The sequence below is a fragment of the Lonchura striata genome, chromosome 5 (genome assembly GCF_050655825.1).
Source record: "Lonchura striata isolate lonStrDom1 chromosome 5, ASM5065582v1, whole genome shotgun sequence".
Lineage (NCBI taxonomy): Eukaryota > Metazoa > Chordata > Aves > Passeriformes > Estrildidae > Lonchura > Lonchura striata.
The window spans coordinates 28,285,689-28,309,202 of NC_140707.1; the positions used below are offsets into that span (position 1 = coordinate 28,285,689).

Consider the following 23,514-nt stretch of genomic DNA (forward strand, 5'->3'; position numbering starts at 1 on the left):
TAAAACTTCACCACTGGTATCACAAAATGAACACAAGGTTGACACTCCCAAGTACATTAATGATGTTAAATGAGTTCTCATAAATTCCAAGCATCTATTTTTGGTCAGTTTCACCAAGCAATAATCTTACAACATTCAGTGAGATTTAAAATTTGTGTTCAATCAAAATTCTGACCCGTTGACTCTGAAGCATAGGCAAGATCTCTTTTAGTAAGCAAGTTATCGGTATCTAGCATTACCTATTGAGTAACCTATCCCAGAATCACAGATTGCTTGGTGTTGGGAGGGAAACTAATGGCAGGGAAGAATTACGAGCCATTCCAATCTTGCTTTTTGTATGAATGTTGAAAACAAGGACTTCAAATAATTCTGACTCGGGCAACATTAACTCGTAGGAAGAAGCGTCTGGAAGAAGACCTACCTTAAATTCAACTCCTTCAGAAACACACACACCTTTTGGTACTGTAAGGAGAAAAAATGAAAAGGTTGTGGTAGGAATTATGCAGTTTCTGTACTCATATCTGAATTGTGAGTGATTTAGAGAAGTCAAAGAGTAGAGCTGAACTTAATAGCTCATACAAGAGGGGGGAAAAAGCAACCAGTACATGGTGCTATTTGGTATTCAGAAGCCCACATGTAGCATCTGCTTAGATGTTATGCATCAAGTGGGGATAATTCTATACCCTGGTATTTTCCATAAGGTAAAATCTATTTGCCTTATGGGTTTTTTACCCATACTTGAAATTACTTGACCTTTTCTTTATTGCTAACCACTGTGCTGGTAACAAAGCTAACAGGCTTATGTGTGTGAATCTGGAAATATAATTTGGCAGCAGAGCTTCTGGATGGGTTCAGTTTAATCATTCAGTACGTGGTCAATAGCTTACACTCCCTGAATACTGAATACAGAGAACCTGAACCAGTTATGCTAACTCAAAAAAAAAAAAGAAGAAGAAAGAAAAAAATAACCCAATTGTAAAGGCTGAGAGGGAAGGGAAGAGGCTTCTGCAAGTTAACTCATTTAGAAAAATCAAACACTTCAAAGAATAAGTAAAACATCTTAAGGAAACAAGATACTTACTACAGGAGAAGACAGGGCAACAACCATCCTCAGACATAGCAACCACTGGCTGGAAACCTAAGTCACATACTGTTTTGTTGATAATGCAGGTTTTTATATCACATTCTGCAATAGACAGCAGAGACAAAGTAAGCCAAAGCATCCCATCCAGCAGTGTTACTTGCAGACAGAGCTTGAAAAAAACCATCCTATTACCATTGCCAGGATTCTCTGTCCTGTGTCTTGGTATAAATAGTGGGAATGGCCAGGTTTAGGAGCAGGCTACTCCTGTGCTGTGGCGGGCATTTGGGACTGGGAGGGTGCAAATGCAAAGCTGAGGGCAAACATAGGTCAGGAGCCTTCACAGGAAGCCTTAGGGAAGCCTGGAAGATGAACACAACCTCTCTTACTGGGTGAATTTCCATGGAAGGATCACCCTCTCATCTCAGAAGGACAAGAGTCAAAGGATCCTGTAGGGCACCTGCTGGTCCCAATGATCCACAGGAGATTTTCCAGTGTAAATATCTGTCAGGTCATGGCACTAATTTAGAGTACAAGCTGGACCAGAGGAGTTTTTTTTATTGCTAGCAAGGCTTCTGGCATGTAGATGGAAGAAATTACCATTCCAGTGTGCTTATTTGAATCTGCTACCGGCGGAGCACCACATCTCACTTTAGGATTACTGATGAAGGCAAATGTTGTCATCTTATGGCAAGTGAAGGATCTACTCACCACAGACTGTCTCTGTGCAGCAGGGGTCTTCCAGACGTGGTTTTATTTTGCTTACAAAGCCTTCTTTTGTGCAGTTGATAGGTGGAGATTTAGCACAAGGGCGGGGGAAGCAAGAGATGTTCAAGGTCGCTTCATCACAAGTACAGTATTGGCAGTCATGTTCCCAAGTGTCTCTAGGCTTTAAAAACAAGAGGGATCACAATTCAGAGAGCAAAACCTGGAAGCATTGTATCAATGAATCCTGCTGCAAGCCAGTGTAGGAGTGAGTTGACCTAATTTATTGTGTAGGAAAATTGCAATTCAAATCCCAGAGGGAGAAGAAGGGAAGAGTAAGAAAAATGCCATTATTTGCCACCTTTCTTTGCAGGTGTGTGTGCTTCCAGCAGGAAAACCTGATAGTTCTACTAGGAAACTGATTCCCACAAACTGCTCTTTCTGTTTCTGTACCTCAAGTGATTAAACAAGTTCTGGAGTTAATAAAATCTTCTGATTTTCTCCACAGTGTCATTGCAGCTCATTTAAGCTTAGAATTAAAAGAAACAACTTATGTAGCCATTTTTGCAGAAGGCCACAGAACACAGATAAATTATAAAGACAGTATTTTCCTTTCTCTTACCTGTTTCACTGACCCATCTTGTGCAGTGCAACCTATAAAATGAATTAGATGTTACTTTTAAAGTAACTCCATCGGGGAAAACAACAGAAGCAGAAAAACAGGAACAGAAGGAAGGTATTGAAATCTGAGAAACATCCACTAAGGGAAAGAGAAATTCAGAGTGCAAAGTCACAGTCACATCTTAAACATGCTATTCTTTGTTCTTTCGAAAGTTGCTTCTTTTGCATATAAGAGCAGGCAGAAACTCTCCATCTGGAATGCTTCCAGCTTCACCAGAAAGGGTCAGTAACAAGGTGTTCCCCCTTTCCTCTGTACCCAAAATAACCCCCTTAATATGCACTTCTAGCCAGGCTCTTACCCCCTCTTCCCACAGCACCATTTATACCATTTCTTACCACAGACAGACACACAAATGCCATCATGATCATTCAGCAGAATTTTTCCATCAGGACAGTAGCATCCTTCAACAAACACTGATGTGCTATTTTGGGAAGGAAGGGTATCCATAACGACTCCTCTGCACAATCAGAACATAAATGAGAATGAACAAGAGGCAAAAACGTAGCCCAGGGCAATCAAGATACCTAAATCCCAAGGGAATGTGAACTTCAAATTTCCCCGGTAATCTTCACATTATGGGTTTGAACAACGCCTTACAGGAAATGACCCACCTGCTGAAGCAAGTGTTTCTTTTTGCTTCCCCGCATGGCTTGTACACCTGATCCCGAGGACAGCTGGCCTCTGTGGAGCATGGCAACACACAAGTTAAAAAGCCCAGACCCAGGTGCACCCTCCGCTGCAGGGACACGAAGGGACAAAGCGCCCAGCTTCCGCAGCAACCTCGCACAGCCCGACCGGGGGCCCTGCCAGCTCAGCAAGCGGGGCCATGGGGCCAGCAGGGCACAAGCGACAGGACCGGCAGCTCGCCCCGGTTCGGGGGAGGCCCGAGCCGGACAAAGCACACAGCGAGAAGCGGCGCCGGGCGGCGCCCAAGCCGCGGGGAGCGCACAGCGCTCCTCGGCCGAGCTGCGCAGGACACGCCGCGGGCCTGGTTCCCCCTTGTTTTGCAGCAGGTCTGGGCTGGAACAACCCCTTGGGTTTGTTCCTGCTTTCTCTCAGGTCCGGAGCAGCAGGGGAGACCGAGCAGACCAGCCCTGCCCCGCCGCAGGGGGTGCGTTCCGCGCCGAGCTCGCTGCCCGCTCCCAGGCTCACCGCAGCGGCCGCCCGCCAGGCTCCGCCAGTCCGCGCACACCCCGTGCAGCCCGCAGAGCGCCGCGTAGGTCTGCATGCTCTGGCACTCGCTGCTGCGGGGCTCCTCCGAGCACCCGCTGGCCACACACGCCTCGTAGTAGGGCTGGGGCGGCACCACGCCGTGGCACTCCGTCAGGGTCCTTCACAAAGCAAGGAGAAAAACCTTGGGCTGCTTCCAAGGAAGAATTCAACCCACGGCCAAAGCATCCCCCCCCTGCCCCAGGCAAAGCCTCAAGGTACAACTACAAATTGTTCTCGTAGGTAATACACCCCCACAGCTTAATAAAGAATGAGCTTTACCTGCCATTCTTTACAATGCTTTGAAAGGAAACAATAATTTTTTTTGGACTGCTATCTGCAAAGGCTCCTGCACAGCTCATTGCTGTAAGTTTATATGCTGACATTTTTATGCTAGCATGTTTGAAAGTCCTGCTTTAAACTACAAAATTACTTTAAAAACAGACACATATATTTACTTATTCTATTCTGACTGTGTTTCATATCATTCAGAGCTTTCAGATACCGAATTATACCTAGTTCCCACTTGGTCTCTCCAGAACTGACAGGCAGAAGGAGTACCAAGCAGCACTCTTAAGAGAGGACTGATTTTGCTGATGCTGCTGAAAAGTATCTGACAAGCTCCAGAACAGAAACATCAGTTCACTGCTCAGTTTCACAAGGTATGCAAGACTTTGTATTTCCTTCATATCCTAGAATCAGTTCGCCCATTCCATTTAGTGAAGAACGAAATTACCCTGTGTATTTATTTTTCTGATACTTTTGGGAGTTGTCTTACCAGATGATTTTACACAGATTAGAAGGCACACAGTGTTGATGATACTCAATCTTCGATGGTAGTGAGACACCAGGGCTACAGTATCTGTTGGTAGGATATGGGGCTTTCCAATCTAATGCCATCTCTTTGAAGGAATTGACAACCTCACCATTCCTCTTCATAGCATCATCAGATTTTTGGTTGGTGCAGGTACCTGGTAGCAATATAAAAATGACTGTTCAAGGACAGTTGATGCTGATGAAGCTGCTTTTAGAGAAAATATGGGGGGAAGTTCTCCTCCTTATGCGAAAAGAGCAATGTGTAGGGTCCTGGAAAAATTCACACAAACTGCTTCTAGGAAGCGAAGGCTCGAAGAAACAGCTTGCCAGCTGCTCATGGAAACCAGAATTGATGTGTTGGTTCATACATTTCTTCTGGTGGCCAGAGTAATTGAGATGGTACAGGACTCTCCACATTTCCTACATTCCTTTATGAAGTAGATATGATGAAAAGGAAGGGCCTAGAAAAATTCTATCCACCCCCCAACAGACTGAGGATGTGGAAAGAATAAAAGGTATGATTTAAAACTATATTTGAACAGAATGAAAGATATTACTTAAAACTACATTTCCTGACACTGTCTTTCCATTAAATAAATGTATTAACATTTGTGAAAAATAGTGAAGTTGCAAGCATTTAGAGATTTTGCAAGGGAATGAGAGATAGAAGGAGGAAAATTCAGAGCAATAATTTTTGTCAGCTGATGAGGACACTCACCACAGAGTCCCATGGTATTGTTATAAAACTTGCTGAAGGGGAGCTTTATGTAAAATGCAAGCCGACTATAGGAGATGTAAACCTCTAATTCAGGTATTTCAATTATGGCATAAAGGCCAGAACTGGTTATCCTGATACCATTCTTAAAAATGTCTGGAACAACTTTCTTATTATCAAACAAAATCTAAAAGAAAAGAGACAAAATGTTTTTATGGACACTCCTTCATTGAGTGAGGTGCATGATTGGTGCAACTGGAAAGCAGAGCAACACAAATTCAGACCCTAGGTGCACCAAATGATGTCTGTCAAAGGCAGTCATTTAAGCAGTTGTCTAATATTCCTTTTAAATATGTTGCAATTTATATTTGAATAGTCATATCAGGATAAAGCCTACAATTTTCAGTTATGTGATCATTTCCCAGATTTTAGAATATACAGATTTTATTGATACAAAGCAAAAAAGGGAGAGAAGAAGCAAAGCAATTGCATTTCTTACATTCCATATTTTACAAGCTTAATCCTTTGTCATGACAGGACATTTGGCAGTAGAGTAACATAACTACAGCAAAATAATTTTGAGAATTCATTTAAATACAATACTTTACCAAGTTTGTTTCTTTTCCATGTTCCATTGCTTGTGTCAGAATAACAATAGAGTTGGAGTAAAAAATTATGAGGGACATTGAACAAGTTGCTCCACCAGTGGCAGCACAGTAGTAGTTGTCTACGTTAATCCAGAAGTTGTGAGAGTCAGGATGAATTGACTTCACAAGGACATAGGTGCAGTTTTCTTTAAAATGGTAATATGCTCCATCAAAAGTCACATAATGCTCATTTCCCCATCCACTGCAAATACCTAGAAGACAGAATGACAGGTTTCAAGTTTGGCTTCTGAGGCACCTGTAAGTACAAGCTGGTTTAAACCATTTTGCTAGTTTCCAGTCAGAGGCAAAATACCCAGTTTGATAAAGAAAAACTATTCTAGCAAGGATATTTGCTTTTAACAGCCAAGATTTCAGAAGGGATTTCTGTTCCATTGTATCCTGCTGAATTGATAGGAACATAATATAGATGTTGACCAGATAGACTTTTTTTTTTTGAGGCCCAGCTGAACATAACATAAATTTCAAGAATTCTCCTGCCACTTACACTGACATTCAGAGACTTCACAGCAACCAGTTTCATCGGAGTGTTTTGTGAACGGGAAACCATTGACACAGAGTTTCTGTTGCTGAGGTGGGCAAGTCATGACAGACAATTTAATATTGTTTCCTTCTCCCAGGCAAGTGGCAGTATGGCAGTTTCCAAAATTCCATGTTTCATTAAACTATGGATTAATTGACAAAAAAAGAGGAGAGGCAAATAACAAAGTAATGTCACAAAATCTTTAAAATCACACACAGCAACTGTATTCCATTCAGTTAATTGTCTAGCATGGCAAAATTTGGTGTCTACTCTGGCTCTGGAAACCAGGCAATATGAACCATATAGAAATACAGAGAGCTTTGATATCTTTTTTGGTGTGTGTATATATATATATATATATATATATATATATATATTAGGGTCCTCATCATTTCTGATGGTAGGACACTGTCAGATGTGGCTTCCCAGTCTTTGTTCAGCTTATGTAGCTCTGCTCACATACAATCATTTAGGTGTTTCAGGTGAACAGAAGAACTTATTCTTTCAGTGAGGGATTTCTGGCATACTTCTAAATGATGTCCTTAAGCCACACCTACAGTCAGCTGTAGTGCTGGATACCAGCATCAGAGGAGAACACCAAACCTCGGCTGCAGGCAATGCCTGAATGGTGGAATGATGAAACACGTCTTCTTCAGGGTCTCTCACCTTTCTGGGAGGAGTGAGTGCAAGACAGTCGCTCGCAGAAGTCCTTGTGGGTGCAGGAACTTGGTTTGTTACACCAGGAGCAGGTGTTGGTGGACAGGTTTCAGAATATGGATCACAGACCTTGAGGGTATCAGTATGACCAGTTTTACACTCTGCCCAAATTAATTCAATTTGACACGATTTATTGCAGACAGAGTAAGCACAACGACCTGATACATTCACTGGCAGAGAAACATTTTCTCCTGCAAGGGCAAAACCCAAGTGTTAGCCTGAGGCCTGATCACAGAGCAGCTGCATTCTCAGCCTTGCATTTAACTATCTCTACCCAACAACCACGCTCAGGGGACTGTCTTTCCTGGGATTCAGTGGCTGAACTGGACAGCAATTCATCCAAATGGCAAAGACTGGGGGAGGGCCACAAGGCCTAATCTGATATTCTGCTCTTAGGTACATTGGAAAGAGTTGCAAATGAGTACAAGAAGAGCCAATACTGAGTACATCACCAAGTGCATCTGCTCTTCACAAACACCAGGAGGTAAGTGAAGCAGGAGCTACTAACAGATGAAGAAGAGACTTTCCTCTCCTGCTTTTGGAATACTATTGTCAGTGACAAGCTCATGTGCAGCAGTTTGGGATTCAGGGCTCTGCTGACAACAGCAAGTGCTATGAGTTTTCTTACACCAGGGGTATTCAAACCAGAACAAAGTTATTGGATATGGGAGAGTTGTAGTTGTGAAGGAGTTAGCTACAATTCAAAGATATAACAACTTCTGGTAATGTCTAATTGCAACAGGCAGAATAAGCACTTGTCAAAGCACTTTTATTTATCAGTACATCTTTTCATGTCAATGGTGCAGAAAAAAAATGGCATGATTTCTCACCCATTTGTATCGATTGTCCATTGTCATTGCAGATGCAGGGAGTGGCTACCTCTGATGAAGGAGGTGCAGATGTTACATGTTGCATATGTGCTTCTGCTGGAAATCAAATAAATTAGTGTTTAAATCTTCTACTACTGTACTTTCAATCCCTATGACATCTCTTACATTCTCTACAACTACACTGTGAGTCTATCTTACCCCCACTACATTCTGTACATGTCCACAACGAAACCATCCTCTGTATATATAAGCACTCCCTCTATTACACAGTATGGTCCTGTAATACTACACACACCCTCCCACATCTAGTTATTTTTCCTATACAGAATACAATAAACACCTCTTCTGTCATTTATTCATTTCAATTTAATGTTTCTAGCCCTGCAGTACTTCACCTGACTTTGGAGAGGTGATTTCCAGTGGCACTCCATTTGGATTTTTAATGCTTTCTTTCAAATAAACTGTTGGTTTAAATAGAGACAGATCATGTAGACATTTTACTATGCCACCTACAGTCTGCTTTCAATAATCCTGCCTTTACTAGGTATTACTCCACTGTACTTATTCAAGTTTTTAACATTTTCAGTAAATGCCAAACACATGGGTTCACCATCAAGTATTTAGCTCTTACACTCACATGAATAGAGAAGCTAACATTTCATTTTCCTTGCTGCCCTTGTATAATTTGCTACCAGGATAAAAAAAAATAAAAATATTTATATATATATAAACCACTTATTTGCAAAAATCATGTGGCAATTTCCCCACTTTTCTTTATATCTTTTAGGAAAAAGAGATAAAGAAATTTTCTGATATTTCAGAAATGTCTTTTGAACAGGAGTTAACTGCCAGGAAGCTTTATTTTCATATTCCAGTGACCCGTATAAGACTCACTTTTTCCAATGCAGAAAACAGTACAATAAAAAACAGAATTTTTCTTCTGTTGTGTTATGGGTGATAAGAAGGAAAAATGAAATATTTAGAAGTATGAAATATTGAGACTAACAACACCAGAGTGTCAACTGTGATATGCTGAAGCTTATTGTAAAGGTTGTATGAAAAAATGCTGAATCTTTCTATTCTCTCTTAACCTCACTGGCAGTAAGGTCAGCAAGAATTCTGTAAGATTGCACTTTGGTCCTCACCACAAGACCCACAAGCTCTGATCCCTCAGTTTTGAAACTTCAACAGTCTTAAATTCTGTTGTTATCCTAGACATGCTGTAGGAATCTTTTTCCAGGATGAATAAATCTTCCACAAAATCACCACCAAGCGTCTTATCAATCTAGTACCTTGTGCTGGTGTAGATGGAGTTCCGCAGTGGGTAAGGGTTTTAATGATCTGTCCATTAGGGCCACAGACAGCTTCACTACACTTGGTCCCATACACGTGGCTGTACACAGTTTCATTTAAGGTGTAGGTCTTCCCATTGTAGCAGCACAGGCAAACTGAGGCACCAAAAGAGAAAATACCATGGCAACAGAGAACACTTGCAATATAAATACAAGTGAAAAGCAAACCACACTCTGCATTTACCCTTCTGAAGATCACAACATCAAACATGAATTATCTGACTAAGAAAATTTCTTAGTTTCTATTTGAGAAGCTGCACTGTGAGTCTATCTTATTTATATAAAGTGCATTGGATTTTTCTGGTTGCTGGTGTTTTTTGGAGTCAGTTTGTATGGAGAAATTACTGGTTGGTAAAAGTGTGAGAACTGGTACTGGTCTAACTCAGCATGGAGTACAGGAGAAGGCTCTCTGGGTAGGGAATGTGACTGGGATTATTGCCTTTCTGAGTGACAAAACACTGTCTCAGGAGGTGTTGCACAGCCATTTCCATCCACAAATGAGGAGCATGCAGTGGTACACAATTTCATTAAAATATATGAGAAGCTCTCCAGATTTTGGATACTGTACATGTAGGAACCAAAGGAAATGTATCCATTACTGCAACAAAATCAGCTAAACTGCAAATATGTCACCCCAGGTTTTGGGATGTTCTTTCTCCCAGATATGGGAATGAACTGATGCTGTACCTTAACCAAATGCGTCCTTTAGGCATCCAAACCTGTATCTATAAGCTAGGTATCTTAGTTTATTTTATTGAATGAATTGTCAGGAAACAGCACTTCTACAAGATTTGCCCTGTTCTAAAAGTACTTATTAAAAGAGGTACCATGAATGGCCTGCTACAGACTAAAATCTGTCTGTCTTCACTGACTACCAAGAAGGTGGAAAAGTGGTATTAACCTGCGTAAGATGAATCCTACATATCACACCTGTCTCCTTCCTCCTCATGATTATCCTTTACACAGTTCTTGAGGTCAAAGGCTGCATTTTGCTTATCAAAGTATATCTGTGCTGCTTTGCACCCACATATTAAACTACCTGTCAGGCCTCCTATTACCAGTACATTTGCAGTAACATGTGATGTTGGGTTGTTGCAGTCCTGCTCCTGCCATCACTCAATGCATGGTGAGGGATGGTGAAAAGTTACCTTTGGAGTCTTCAGCACATAGTTTCTCTTCAGGATCACTGAAGAGAAAGAGTAAAAAAGAATTGAAATGAATTTGTATATGGAATAACAGTGTCTGCAACTGTGCCTACTTTTACAAAAAAACCACTCCTGGATTTAATGGTAATTGCCACTGCCTATAAACATTAACAAAACATCTCCTAGTTTGTCCTTTCCAGTCCTATTCTACCTTTCTCACCATCAACTGACCTACCATGAAGTGCAGTTGAGGAGGGAGACACACTCTCTGCTCTCCTCATCAAAATATGGTTTGTCAGGACTACACTCTGGGTAACAGCCTGGAAAATTAAACAAAGCATTCTTAGTCTGAGTTACACAGACACAGGAAAGCACATAAATACCGCTATCAAATATATATTTGATCCCCAAATGAATGTGATTCCAGTATGAATGTTCTTTTTACTACAAATTATTTTTTCAAGCCCTCTTTTTACCTCTGTTCCCAAAGTTTTCATTTACTACATTTGTCAACAGACAATTATTCTATAAAAATTTATATTCAATGGTGTTTTATCACTTCATATATTTAAAGGCAGCAGGCAAATGATGCTATTAATGGCACCATCACACAGGGAATTAGCAAGGCATGGTCAATGAGCTTCTGGGACAGATGGGATAATCTTTCAGTCACCTTGACGCTTCAGACATTTAAAACCAGACTAGTAGCTACAACTCCCATAAACTGCATTAAAGTCAAGGAAAAATTACCTTCTAAACTGTACAGCAAGTTCCCACATTTCCCTTGTGGGTTCCTGCAGGTCCTTAGACAAGGGGCTCCACAAGGTTTATAGAACCACTCATGTTTGTCAGGTGGATTGTAATAATCACAGAACACAGCTAGAACAGAAGAATAGAAAACATTTAGGTCCCAGACACTGGGCAGGGACAATTTTTAAAAATCTTTTTTAAGATTTTAATACGATAAACATGATAAAAAGAGCTTGTTCAGTCACACATGCATAGCAATGGAGGTGATCTGCTCTTCTGTATCCCAGGTGCTTGAGCACAAGGGGCACTGCTTTCTGTGTGCATTTCCCTGCGGTACTTACGGCAAATGGCAGGGGCTCTCCAGTTGATGCAGACACCAGCTCTGCTGCAGCTCCTCGAGTAAGCAGCAACTGAGGTGCAAAAGCACTCACAGTCTCCCACACTGTCACAGCCACAGAAGTCAGACACACAAGATTCATAATATGGAATTGGGTTCACCTGTCAAAGCATCAACAGAGCTGTCACCACAGCTGTGTCTGCTGCACTGTGTTTTAATGAAAGAAAAGGCTCTGAATTTCTGTCATGTACATGGTTTGTGACAGACTGTGATTGTCATGAAGGAGTTATGATATTTTTACAACAGGTAGTTTTCTATTTTCACCTGCCTGGTAGAATTGGACTCTAAATTTTCCTATTCTTATATGTGTAATGCTGCCACTTACACTTAAAATGCCTTCCCAGTGTGATTTCTGCAGGAATGAAATGTTTTGTCTTAGCACAACTACACAGTGTGTACACTCTTCAACTGAGAGACTGTGATTGAGTGTGAAAGGAAATCCTATTTCTACTAAACTTCCTGTCTCTTGTTTTTTAACCATTGCCAACATAAACTAACAAAGGAAATTAGGCCAAGTTTGTTTTTAAAATTATTTATTAAAGTGGACTGAAGCTTTGTATAGACATTCTAATTAAGAAGAGTAGACTTGTTTCTGTTTAAATTAATTCAATTTGTGACTCAAACCAAATAATTAGTCTCTTTAGATAACTTGAATGAACTTCCCAAGGATCACCATACAAACAGTTCTAGGCTAACTTATGTCTACATTTTACAGATACCTAACTTTCTAATTCTGGTGGCCAGCTATTATCCTCTTTATCTTCAGTTGTTCAAAATAGGCACTGCTTCTTCCTCCATACTGTGCATAGCTGTGAAATGAGGTTTTGAGAGAGATAGCCAAGTACTAATGTGTAGTAGCATCAATACTAAAAATATGCTGCAAATGTGCTGCAAAACAGCAACAATTATCTACTGTGAAACTATTGAGGATCAGAGAATAGGATTACCTTGCTGTGACAGTCTTCAAAGATGCTGCTCTTAATGATGCTGCAGTGCTTCTGTCCCAGGGCAGACTTGAACGGCTGATCCACACACAGGTCTGTCAGGTTTATATTTGAGCAGGTGCTTGTTATTTTCCAGCTGTTTCCAAACTCCTGGATGCTCATCTCCATGGACTGCCCTCTGGTTGTGAAGTCATTCCTTGTGCGGCCATCAAAGTCACCACAAAGACCACAGACTTTTCCCTGTGTAAAGTGTGTAGGCACAGTTAATGCTTTGGTTATTTTGAGTGCAGCCCACTCTTTGACAGAAATAAACTATAGAACCTGTAAAGGCGGAAGTAAAGGTGCAAGTTTCTAAACAGAAAGCAAAAAAACGGCTTAGAAAAAGTTAGACTTCAAGTGACCAAAACAGTCCTAATGTGTTACCAATACTTCTAGACTCAAATATTCTGGAGTGTTTTATACTGGCCGAACAGTGCAATAAAACACAAGATACGGCCTGCTCACTGTTTCTTCTTGTCTACTAAACCAAACATTTTCCAAGCCCTGGAAAAACTGGGGCTCTAGTTCTGGATGCAACTCTGACTTTGAAATCATAACTCCCAGTCCACCCCCTACTTACCTGGAAAGATGGTGCCACGTGAACAACAACAGTAGTCTTTTGGTCCCACATGAAGTTCATCCCTTGATTTGTTTCAATTACAATATAACCTCCTCTGAGGTCCACTTTGTAATTTTTCTCAGCTCCTGGATCAGTGGCTATCTCCTGAATTCTTCCTTCCAAGAGTCTTATTTCACTGTTCTACAAAGGAACAGATATATTGCATGGAAGGAAAGCAAATAGAAAACTTAGTGCAACAGCTGACACTCACTCTGCCTCTCATTCTTTGTCTTATTTTTCTGTCATCTTCACACTCTGTCTTAGTAGATAGGTGAGCCACAGTCACCGATGCACAGAGCCTACTGTCACAAATGCAAACACACACACAAATGCACTTTCATAGAGTTGATTCCTTGCAGCTTTCCCCTCCTACACAGAAGTGTTCAATCGCTGTTAATAGCAAATACCTAAGTCTTTCCCAACTGCCCTGCCTTAGCTTGCTGGCTGTTTGACTTCCATAGGTACTCTTTAGCAGCAACTGAGATGGAATATTAGAGAATGATACAGTAATTACTACAAAATCATGACTGCAGCTCCTTGGTTATAACTCGTTTTAGACAAACCTCAAAAATCAATGTGATCTTTAGGGAGCAGATGGAGCGTGACTTCCCACAGGCGTTGTTCTGAATCACAATCCGGAAGGTGCCAGCATCCATGTTATTAGGGCAAAAATCCTTAGAAAAAACAGATAACATTCTATTAGATCTTGTCAGGCAACTAGACCAATCATAAGCATTTTCAGGAGCTCTAAATGAACGGCATACTGATCTGACTTCTTTATTCACTAAAACTATAGAATTTTGGAAGTATCTGCTGGAAGATGACCTGGTGGCAGATGCATATTTGAGCAGGATTTTCAAAAATAAAAACTAAGGGGAGGAATGAACTTGTCATAGAAAGAGTCCATAAAGGTAAAAATATATTTTCGTAAAATTAGCAAAACCAACTGTAATATGGGGATGACAAAATGTCTCACTGAGTGCTGTCTCATTACATGCAATTATTATATATGAGGCTCACACATTAACCTCTTCGTGCTTCCATCACAACAAAAATAACGTCACACCTATTTCTTTTCCTTGAAAATGCTGGAATGCCTTCAGGAAAGAGCAGTCCAACCAAGGAGTTAATCATTTGGGATCACACAGTGCCCTCTTGTGTCACTTGTGAGAGTCAATTTGCTTTGTTTTTGGAAAATCTCACTCTATCAGTTCTGGGTGCAAGAGGAGGGGAGTAGGCTCTGCTCATCAGTTTGGCTATTTTGTATGGGAATACCTTTTAATTACCCAGACTGAAGCCTACACTGTGGGCTGTGAAAAGCATATGCATGGGAAATTGAAAATAAATTGATACCTGCGCTAGGATATAGTCACAGTCTCCCAGGAAATCAAACTTCTCCCCATCAAAGCTCATGTAATGCCCATTTCCATACACAGTGCAGGTTCCCTTGCAGGGATTGTCCGTGCAGTTCCACTGCCTTTTGTTGCAGGTGCTGGGAGGCAAAATGCAAGAATAACAACATTTTCATGAAACATGGGCTTTCCTTAACCCCAAACAGGGGCAGAAAAATTAAAAAGTTTGTTGTTTGCAGTGCCCTCTCAACTGCTCTAAGATAATTTCAGTCAGAAAGTTCCTGTTTACTACTCTGAAACATTAATTCATATAACAATAATTAATTTCCTTCAAATATATTTTAAATAATTGAGTCCTGGTAGCAGACAGTGGGGGTTTAGGAGACAAATTCAAGGTGAAGAACTGAATATTTCTACCATTTCTGAATTTTAACTTGTGAGGGATCATGTTGCATTTCTGTTACACTGGTGTGAACAAATATTATCTCTGTCTTTCCTTGGGTCTGGCTGAAGTGGAGAGAATTTTTTTTCCCACAGCAGCCCTCACAGAGCTGTGCTTTGCATTGGCAGCTATAAAGGTGTTGGTAACACCTCAGTTTATTGGCTACTGCTGAGCAGCTCTCCCACAGCATCAATGCTATCTCCTCAGCATTCTCCCCCTTCCCAGTAGGCTGGGGCATGGATAAGGTCAGATGTCCCGAGCTGGCCAAATGGATATTCCAAATCATGTGATGTCTGCTCAGCAATAAAAGCAAAGAGAATGGGAGATCGGAGTGGGAACAGAGTGGTGTATGCTATGATGTTTGTTTTCTGAAGCCCTAGTCCTTTGAAAGTGGGCTGGACATCATCGCCTGCTGGTGAGAACTAGGGGATAAATATTTTGTTTGCCTTTTCTTCCACACACAGCCTTTGCTTTTGCTTTATTTTGACCCATGACTATCTTATTTTCTCCCCAACCCTGTCCTGCTGAGGAGGGTAGTGATAGAGCAGCTAGGTGGCCACCTAATATCCACCCACCACACATTGACAAACCTCACCTCTAGTTCAGGAGGACTGTAGACAGAAAATTCAGTTGTTATAGCCATGACACAGAGACTGCATTTTCTTTCCCATGTGTGTCCTCTTCTCATAAGAAAACTAAGCCCTCACTGCACTAAAATTTCTTAATGACTGTGATAGCAACAACAGCATTTCAGGTTTTGACTTTATGGGTTAAACTTGACTGCCTGTACCAATGGTGATTAGACCAAAGTGTTTCTGGCTCTTATTTTCTCTGCATCAATTTGTCAGAACTATATAATCTCATCCTTGCTAAATAATGGATAAGGGCATTTTACCCACAGTGATCAGTAATAACAGCAAAATTTATGGCATCAAATTCGAGCAACTTGAGTATTAATTTATCTTGAGAACTATGCATCTGGAAGCATTGCAAGTCTCAAAGGAGGACCATTGCAATTCCTCTTTGACTAAATTCAATCATTTTTTAGGGTTCAGCTGTGCCCAACACACACAGACTCATTTCCCCCTTATTGAATGAGCAACCACACACCAGCCAGGATAAGGCTGATGTTTTGAAGCTGGTGGGGAAACAGAAGAGGATGGAAATTGTTTAACAGAAGATATTGGTGCTTGTTCTCCCTAAGTGCAGGCTCATGCAGCATGATGCAGAGAAATGCTTCCCCTTTTATTTTTACTAGCAGCCCAGTGGCTCTCGTGAAGAGGAAGGCTTCAAAGCACACCCTGTCCCTTGGGTGCACTATGGACTGACAGTCCTAACAAACTTTGCTGTAAAACAAGACTCCCTGGGATAATTTACCATGTGTTGCAGTCCACTTTGATGGTTTCCCCGGGTTTATAGAAGTGTCCTCCATGAACACATGGGCATTGATCTTTGGGAATACATCCTCCACTGCCATCCAATACCAGTCCATCGGGACACATGCAGCCAGAAACACATTCTGTGACATACTGCATGTTAGAAGATATAGGAGAAGACAACTTGTTAGTGCACAGAAAGAATAGGGAACCAGCAGCGGTGTGCTAGCTCTGGATGCCAAAATCTTTGATTTTTAAAAAAACTCCTTAATTGCAAGCTAGTGGAAATCATGCTACAAACATCACAGGTACATTGTTAGCTACAGCTGCTGTGTTAGCAGTGGAGAAATTGGTGTGTGCCCAGCATGGAGTGTTCCCATCACTGCTTGATAAGAACAATCCTACGTGCACAGCCATGCTGTGCTGTGCCCCTGCTGGGAGGTGACTCCTTACACAGTGCATGTCCTGCGTCTTGCAGCTTTTCTGACACTCTGATCCAGTTGCTCTGGGACCTGCAGAGCTGCAGTTGAAGTAATACATAGGAGCTGGGCAATCTGCAGTAGGAGAAAACATTTCAGGAAGGTAATTTAGAGACAGCAATAAGGATGCCATCAGCAATTGCAAAACCAGCCAGAGGATTTCCGAGGGCAGCAGGTGTCTATCATTTAAAGTTTCTAATAGTTTTGCTTCTGCCCAATAACAGTGAAGGGAGAAGAAGAAAGATAACTTCTAGGCTTTGGGAAATATTCTCATCATCTAAAGAGTCTAGTAAGTCTGGTGACATTTTACAAAGACAAATGTTATCAATAACTAACACATTTCAGGGAGAATGGAAAAATGTGCAGAATACTAAAGTGTTACAGAAAGTGAGAGATAACACAGAAAAACATTATAAATACTGTCTGACACCATAAAGCCATTATTTAGCAAAATCTCACCTTTCACCAAGACAGTTTCTCCAATGCAGTCTAATCTTCCTTGAATGCATTTGCTAAAGAGATTCCATAAAACAAAACACATCAGCTCTTTGCTCTTTTCTACCTCACCAGGGAGAAAGGCACTGCAAAGCTTCACTTGTCACATGAATAACAAATTCCTATCAAAATGAATATTTGTTACAGCTATCAGTTTCACAGACATGCATTATCATCCCCAGAAGGAAGATTAAAAGACCCAGCTCTTAAAACACTGTTCCTTCATCTGCCACTGGTTTATTGTGTGTTTTCCTTAAATCAAGTTTTTCCTAAGCAACCATTTTCCACTCCATGAGATAAGACTAATACTTTCTTAAATAAGAGATCTCTTAAATTACTAAATGAATATGTGATTACAAAATAGTCTAGAATCCTCAGCTGGAAGACAGCTAGAGAGAGAACATGTAAACATCTAAAGATAATAAAGAAGCCTTCCCCTGGTAGTTGTTTCCATTGGTGACCTAACATAGTTGAAAATGAGAATAATGACAATTGTTTTTCAATGCAGACGCAAATTAATTACACTATTTTTATTATTGTCCCCCCCCCCCCTTCCAAGTTTCTCTCTCTTTTCTAAAAAAATCAGTTTAAAAACTGAAAATTGGGTGTTTTTTTTCATGAACCATTTTTATTATTTAAATAGTCTGCAGGATGGTGTGGTGGTTTTCACTTTGATTTTTCATTTCAAAGCCTTAAACTCCTCCAAGCCTTCTGTCTTGTAGAAAACCTGCTCCCACTCTGTGGATATTTTTTACACAACAATGAACTCTGCAAGAGATAGATTACAAATATTGTTCTACTTAACATATTTTCAGGTTCTTGTTTTTTTGCAGGAATATAGGATCTTAACATTTGTTGTGGCTGCACTTCCTGCCAGGGGAAGATACAATCTAGGAAAAATTTGCCATTATTCCTAACTGTAAAACGATGCCATTCATGGATTGGAGCAGTGAGCCCTGATGTCCCCAGGCACAGAGCAGCCTGTGCATCATCAGAGCAACTCACCACATGAGTTTATCCTCTTGGAAGGAGTTGCCAGGCTGAACAATCTTGCCTTTATAGTAGCAGGGGCAGTCATCTGGAGCCACACATTCCTCCTCATCGTTAAGGTAGGTGCCTTCAGGGCAAGCACAGCCCTCCATGGGCGCGATCCGGACCTGGCACAGCGGGTCAGGTTCACCCAGCGAGCGGCAGGACTGGTTGCAGTACTTCACACTATAGTTATAAACCATAGTCTCAGGACACTCCTCAGAGGGATCTTTGCAAGAGAAATAAAAGGGATGTATGGCATTCTTTGTGCAATCATCTCTCATGATGTTTAGAATGCCTTTCAGCACACTGGAAGCCATAAGTGTGCTTTTATCAAACTACCAGACCTTGTCTCCCAGGATTCTGGGAGAATCTTGCATAGCCTAAACTATATGACACACAACACTGAACACTGAAATACTCAGTAGGATGTGTATTTCTGTAAGTTCCACAATTTACATTTCTATCTTATGCCAAGAATTGAAACCAGTAACATCTTACTTGTTAAAATTTAATTTTCTGACTTTACTAATGATTTATTTGGCTGGGGATAACTTAAGAAATGACAATATTTTGTAAGAGAGAAATTTCAACATTAAATGGCAGTGACAAGGAACTCTGCCAATCAATTGATGCTACCAATAAAAGTGTCTTTCAGTTCTCACAGATGTCATGAGGAAAACTCATGTTGTCATCCTCTGGCGAAATGAGAAACCACAGTTTCTAAGATTTCTAGGTGAACCCAACAGGTCAATACCAAAATCTAAAGACCTCAACTAACCCTGTAAGACAGTAAAAAGCTGGTTAATTTTCACAGGCTGACAGTATACAGCACTGTCAAAGATCTGCCATAAAATCCGCAGTACTGACCCATAGGGATGACATTAAATTTTGTCAGGAAACATCACCCACATTAGGGCTGCAAGAAAGTCTGGCATTCAGGTTTCTTTGAAATTCAGTGAGAACTGGAGATCTAGTCATATTGGGCCTCTTTCTAATTCTGTAGATTTATTTCTCCATCTGTTTTTCAGATACACACGGATGGACTAGAAGGTACAGGGGTGTTGATCATGGGTACCTATGCTAATCAGCTTTGTAGCAATGCTAAGAACTTATCAACAATAGGTTCCATACTCAAATAAAGCTCTGTATATTTTTCCAGTCCATGACCATGGCACCCCTTTTTAGATTAGTTAGTGTGCTAGGCTTGTGTACGCATTCAAAACCAGCACCTCTACCACCATAAACCAGTTGGTTTTCTGGTCCTAGCTGGATCAAACACAATATCCTGTGTGTAAGTCAGGCAAGGCATATTCTCCTGCTTTTTATTCTTTGAAGATACAACAAATGGTATTTGTAAGTCAAAATACACCAAATAAAAAAGATATTAATAAAGATGTCGAATATGAATTTATATCTGTCTCAACTGTTAGCTATTAATACAATAAAATAAGGTATTTACTTTCTCCCTTTACATTTTCATAGAGGAATAAGTTCACTTTTGATAAAGTGAGACTGGCAAGAGAAAGGTTATTTGATTGTAGTGCTCATGGTCACAGGAGTGACACACATCTAAGATGATAAATCACAACTGGAGGCACGAGTGCAGAGAACATGAGCATACCAAAGATACCTTCAAGCTAGCTTGCACAGGGAGCACTAGAAAAGCAGTGCCAAGACTGCTCACCCCAGTGATCTGCTGGGCAACCAGCAGCTCCAGTAATGGCTCATGCTCCTGCTAAAGAGTGTGTAACACACATGCACAGGGTTTGCCTAGCAGGGTTTGCTTGTTTCACACACTCTGCTGACTGCAGTGCAGACATCTGCTTGGGATGCTGCCCGCAGCTTGGATGCAGCTTTAGGGGCTGGAACAGTTTTTCTAATCCCCACAATGGGACAGAACACAGAGTGGTTTTGGCCCATTTAGTCTCACTCATGAGCAGTGCGTCATAAACAACCATTCTCTTACCACAGCCATGTACCTAAAAGATTATTCCATCTTAAATAAGGCCTAAAATGATTGTTCTCATTAAAGCATTCGTGTTTTTTCTCAATGTTACCACACTGAGGCAATATTAGCTACAGATTTCAGCCAAACCAGTGCTTTGAAGCAGTCTTGATTTGCCATTAAAAATGTCAGTAATTGCATGTTGAGAACAAAGCTTCCAATAAACAGTATCTGTGTCTAGTGCATAACTCTGCAGGATTCTAGGACAATTTACTGTGGACTACACTGTGTTCCTTTGAATTATTTCAGCACAGGTTTGTGAAATTGTTCTTATCACAGTCTTAAATACCTCTGGCAATGAGTCACACCAGTTATATTGTTTGCCTCTATTAAGTATCCCAGCTGGCCCCTAAGTCAAGCAATTAAATAGATCATAGCTGCATCAAGCTCCAAAAACATAATCATTGTTATGTTTTCTATTCAGATCTGTAATTAGTCAAGCAACACATACATCTATTTTCATGTCATCAGAGGCAAATCTCACTTGAACTATCTGACCATCAATGACAACCTGAGATTGTTGAAGCAAAAATCAGGATCCAAGATACTGAGTTTTATTCTCAGATCTTATGCCATCTTGTAATAAATTCTGGCAGTGCCAAAGGAAAATACATGCATATGTGAACTCTGAACTCAGGATTTGGTAACAGTGTTTATATCCAAGAAACTTTTATTCATTTTTTAGGTAATCCTGAGCTGAAAATGCCTTTAAAGATTTTCACATTCTCAAATATCACCAATATATATTTATTCAAATTTTTTATTATTTTACTGTAACATGGAAAAATGTAGTTAATGAGAGTGATGTATTTTGTATTGTCTGGGACAAGAGCACTCAATGTAATGCAAAAAAGGTATTGGAATTAAAATACATGAGGAAGCCCATGTGTTCAAAAGTAACCTAATTGCTAACTAAACCTAAATTAAAACTAACCCTGTTTCTGTTTTGAGTAATATGCCTTGTACTATTTTGCTTCTCTGAGTACTGAATGCACCTAAGATTTTACACAAGGGACATGCATTGTAAGAGCATGAAGCAGTCACAAACTGAATTTTATAGAATAAGTGCTTATTCTGTTTTTCAAAGGCTCTCTAACTTGATGACTTAAGACAAAAGACGCTGACTGCCACAAATGGGGCTGTCCTGAAGCTGTTCCCTCCATATCCCTGCTGAAGGAATTTCAGTTCACATACCACAGACACCCTGCCTCCAGCCCTGCAGGGACACGCCTGCTGAAGCACAGTCTCTGGAGTAAGTAGAGAGCACACTGCACAGTGCAACTTCACTCTTCTCAGCATTACAGGTGTCATACATGCATTTCTAAAGGACAGGAAAGGACATGGGTATTATTATGTCTAGCTCGTAGAAGAAACAGCAAAACACATAGCAATTAAAAAAGCAGTCAACCAATATATTTTTTTAGAAGTATTATTACCAATGAAACGTAATATCTCTAAGAGAAAATGTATGTTAATGAAATACTATGCAAACCTGAGAAACAGCAAATCAGTTACAGAAACTGCAATGAATTATGTTTAACACTCTTTAATATATGATTATTTTAAAAATGTAGAAGCACCTAGAGTTCATGAAAGCACTAAGAAATGTCTTTACCAGCTTCCTATGAGGATGCACAATCTAGGACCTGTCAAAATATATAATCTGAAAATATTGCACAGTGATGACTGGCACTTTGTGTACCTATCTAGTAAGCAGCTAAGGCGCACTCAATGACATGACAGGTGCATGACAGAAGATGCATATAGTCATATGAATGACATTTTAAGAACTAGTTATGTAAGTATAGCTGGAATTTAAAGCTTGAGTTCTTTTAACAATGAGGGCTGTACAAAAGAGCACAAATATAGCTAGTCACTCTAGAGCAGTAGGATCATACTGGATAGACAGTGACCTATTCTGCCATTACTGATGTTGTGGAAAAGGCTTTCACAAATCACAGTTTAAAATATGATGAGATCAGCAGAAGTAACAGACATATCTGTAAGAAACTGGTTATTACTTTTCCTTAACTGAAAATTGCAAAATCCTATTTTATTTATAGTTTACATGAATTCCAAATTACATATATTTTCTTCTGAGAGAGGTAAAACATAAACCATATTTGTAAAGGCACTTGAAGACATACTACATTCTAGGCAAAATTTCAGACTCAGGTATTTTCTCAGTAAGTTGTATCACTCACACATAAACACCCCGCATGAACTGTCTGTGTTTTTGCAGGAACTTCTTTACCATTCAAATAAATGTGGCAACTCTCTAGCTCAGACAGCTTTCTCAGCAGCATTATAGAGCTTTACACCAAGAGAACATATGGACAGCTTCATGCATTCAAAACTCAAGGAGACTAACAAGATTCAAAGGTAATAAATGAGATATAAACAATATAAATTCATATTCTCTCCCTCAATGTGAATTTTGAACCAAGTCAGAGGGAATCCATAGGGCTGGTAAAACCCTCAATTCAATTCCACGCAGAAACACTGATTCTGTTAGTCAAAAAGTGAACAGTTTTCACTCATTGAAACTTTGAAATCTTGAACTGTTTTTTTTAATTTTGCTTGGGTCATGCAACAGAAGCCAGTGATGCCAATGAATTATTTATTGGGCTGTAGCCAAAAAGGCTCATCTTGCACAAACTCTTATTTTATAATTTTTCTAATCAGCATCAGTGAACTTCTTTGTGACCGGTCACTACTGTAACCTATTTCACTCCCCTAGGCCAGACAACCTTCATGTGGGATCAGTCTCTGGACTAGATTAAACCACCCATTTGGAGCAGTGCCTTACCTTGATGTACACAGAAGGGTCTACAACAGAATGGCAGGCAGCAAACACACTGCTTGTATTGGACAGAAGAGCACACCAGTGCTGGGCAAATTTTTCTGAAGTGGGAAAAAATATCATTGTCTATAGTCACGTAAACCACATTACTGTCTGAATCAATATTCTTATCAGGTATCACATTGAACTAGAATGCCATTAAGTGTTTAGGTAATGCTGGATGGAAATACAGGTCATTAACTTATCAAGGGGATAAGCGTAATTGGATGGATGACCAGCCATTTTCCTAAAAGAAAGGTTTCACCTTCTAAGTATTAACATTATTACTGCAGCTGGATTTG

General features: G+C 40.3%; 1 protein-coding gene across 3 annotated transcripts in view; it reads right to left on the minus strand.

Annotated features, from left to right (window-relative positions):
• LOC110484475 (mucin-5B) overlaps nt 1–23,514 on the minus strand; it is a 47,145-nt gene that overhangs the window by 6,133 nt on the left and 17,498 nt on the right. The window contains exons 17-45 of one of the 3 annotated variants that reach the window (XM_085580176.1): nt 23,180–23,274; nt 21,565–21,691; nt 18,339–18,591; nt 17,298–17,350; nt 16,813–16,913; nt 16,361–16,512; nt 14,543–14,681; nt 13,753–13,863; nt 13,151–13,330; nt 12,535–12,771; nt 11,532–11,688; nt 11,191–11,319; nt 10,676–10,760; nt 10,444–10,481; nt 9,236–9,391; nt 8,339–8,404; nt 7,944–8,039; nt 7,063–7,304; nt 6,361–6,538; nt 5,817–6,067; nt 5,212–5,395; nt 4,456–4,648; nt 3,621–3,799; nt 3,080–3,149; nt 2,804–2,925; nt 2,409–2,440; nt 1,793–1,970; nt 1,082–1,186; nt 422–462 (exon numbers count right to left, since the gene is read on the minus strand). In XM_085580176.1, coding sequence (XP_085436302.1) covers nt 422–462; nt 1,082–1,186; nt 1,793–1,970; nt 2,409–2,440; nt 2,804–2,925; nt 3,080–3,149; nt 3,621–3,799; nt 4,456–4,648; nt 5,212–5,395; nt 5,817–6,067; nt 6,361–6,538; nt 7,063–7,304; nt 7,944–8,039; nt 8,339–8,404; nt 9,236–9,391; nt 10,444–10,481; nt 10,676–10,760; nt 11,191–11,319; nt 11,532–11,688; nt 12,535–12,771; nt 13,151–13,330; nt 13,753–13,863; nt 14,543–14,681; nt 16,361–16,512; nt 16,813–16,913; nt 17,298–17,350; nt 18,339–18,591; nt 21,565–21,691; nt 23,180–23,274 — 3,950 coding nt within the window. The remainder of the gene's footprint in view (nt 1–421; nt 463–1,081; nt 1,187–1,792; nt 1,971–2,408; nt 2,441–2,803; nt 2,926–3,079; nt 3,150–3,620; nt 3,800–4,455; nt 4,649–5,211; nt 5,396–5,816; nt 6,068–6,360; nt 6,539–7,062; nt 7,305–7,943; nt 8,040–8,338; nt 8,405–9,235; nt 9,392–10,443; nt 10,482–10,675; nt 10,761–11,190; nt 11,320–11,531; nt 11,689–12,534; nt 12,772–13,150; nt 13,331–13,752; nt 13,864–14,542; nt 14,682–16,360; nt 16,513–16,812; nt 16,914–17,297; nt 17,351–18,338; nt 18,592–21,564; nt 21,692–23,179; nt 23,275–23,514) is intronic. The other 2 variants (XM_085580177.1, XM_021555146.3) reach the window with 2 other exon arrangements.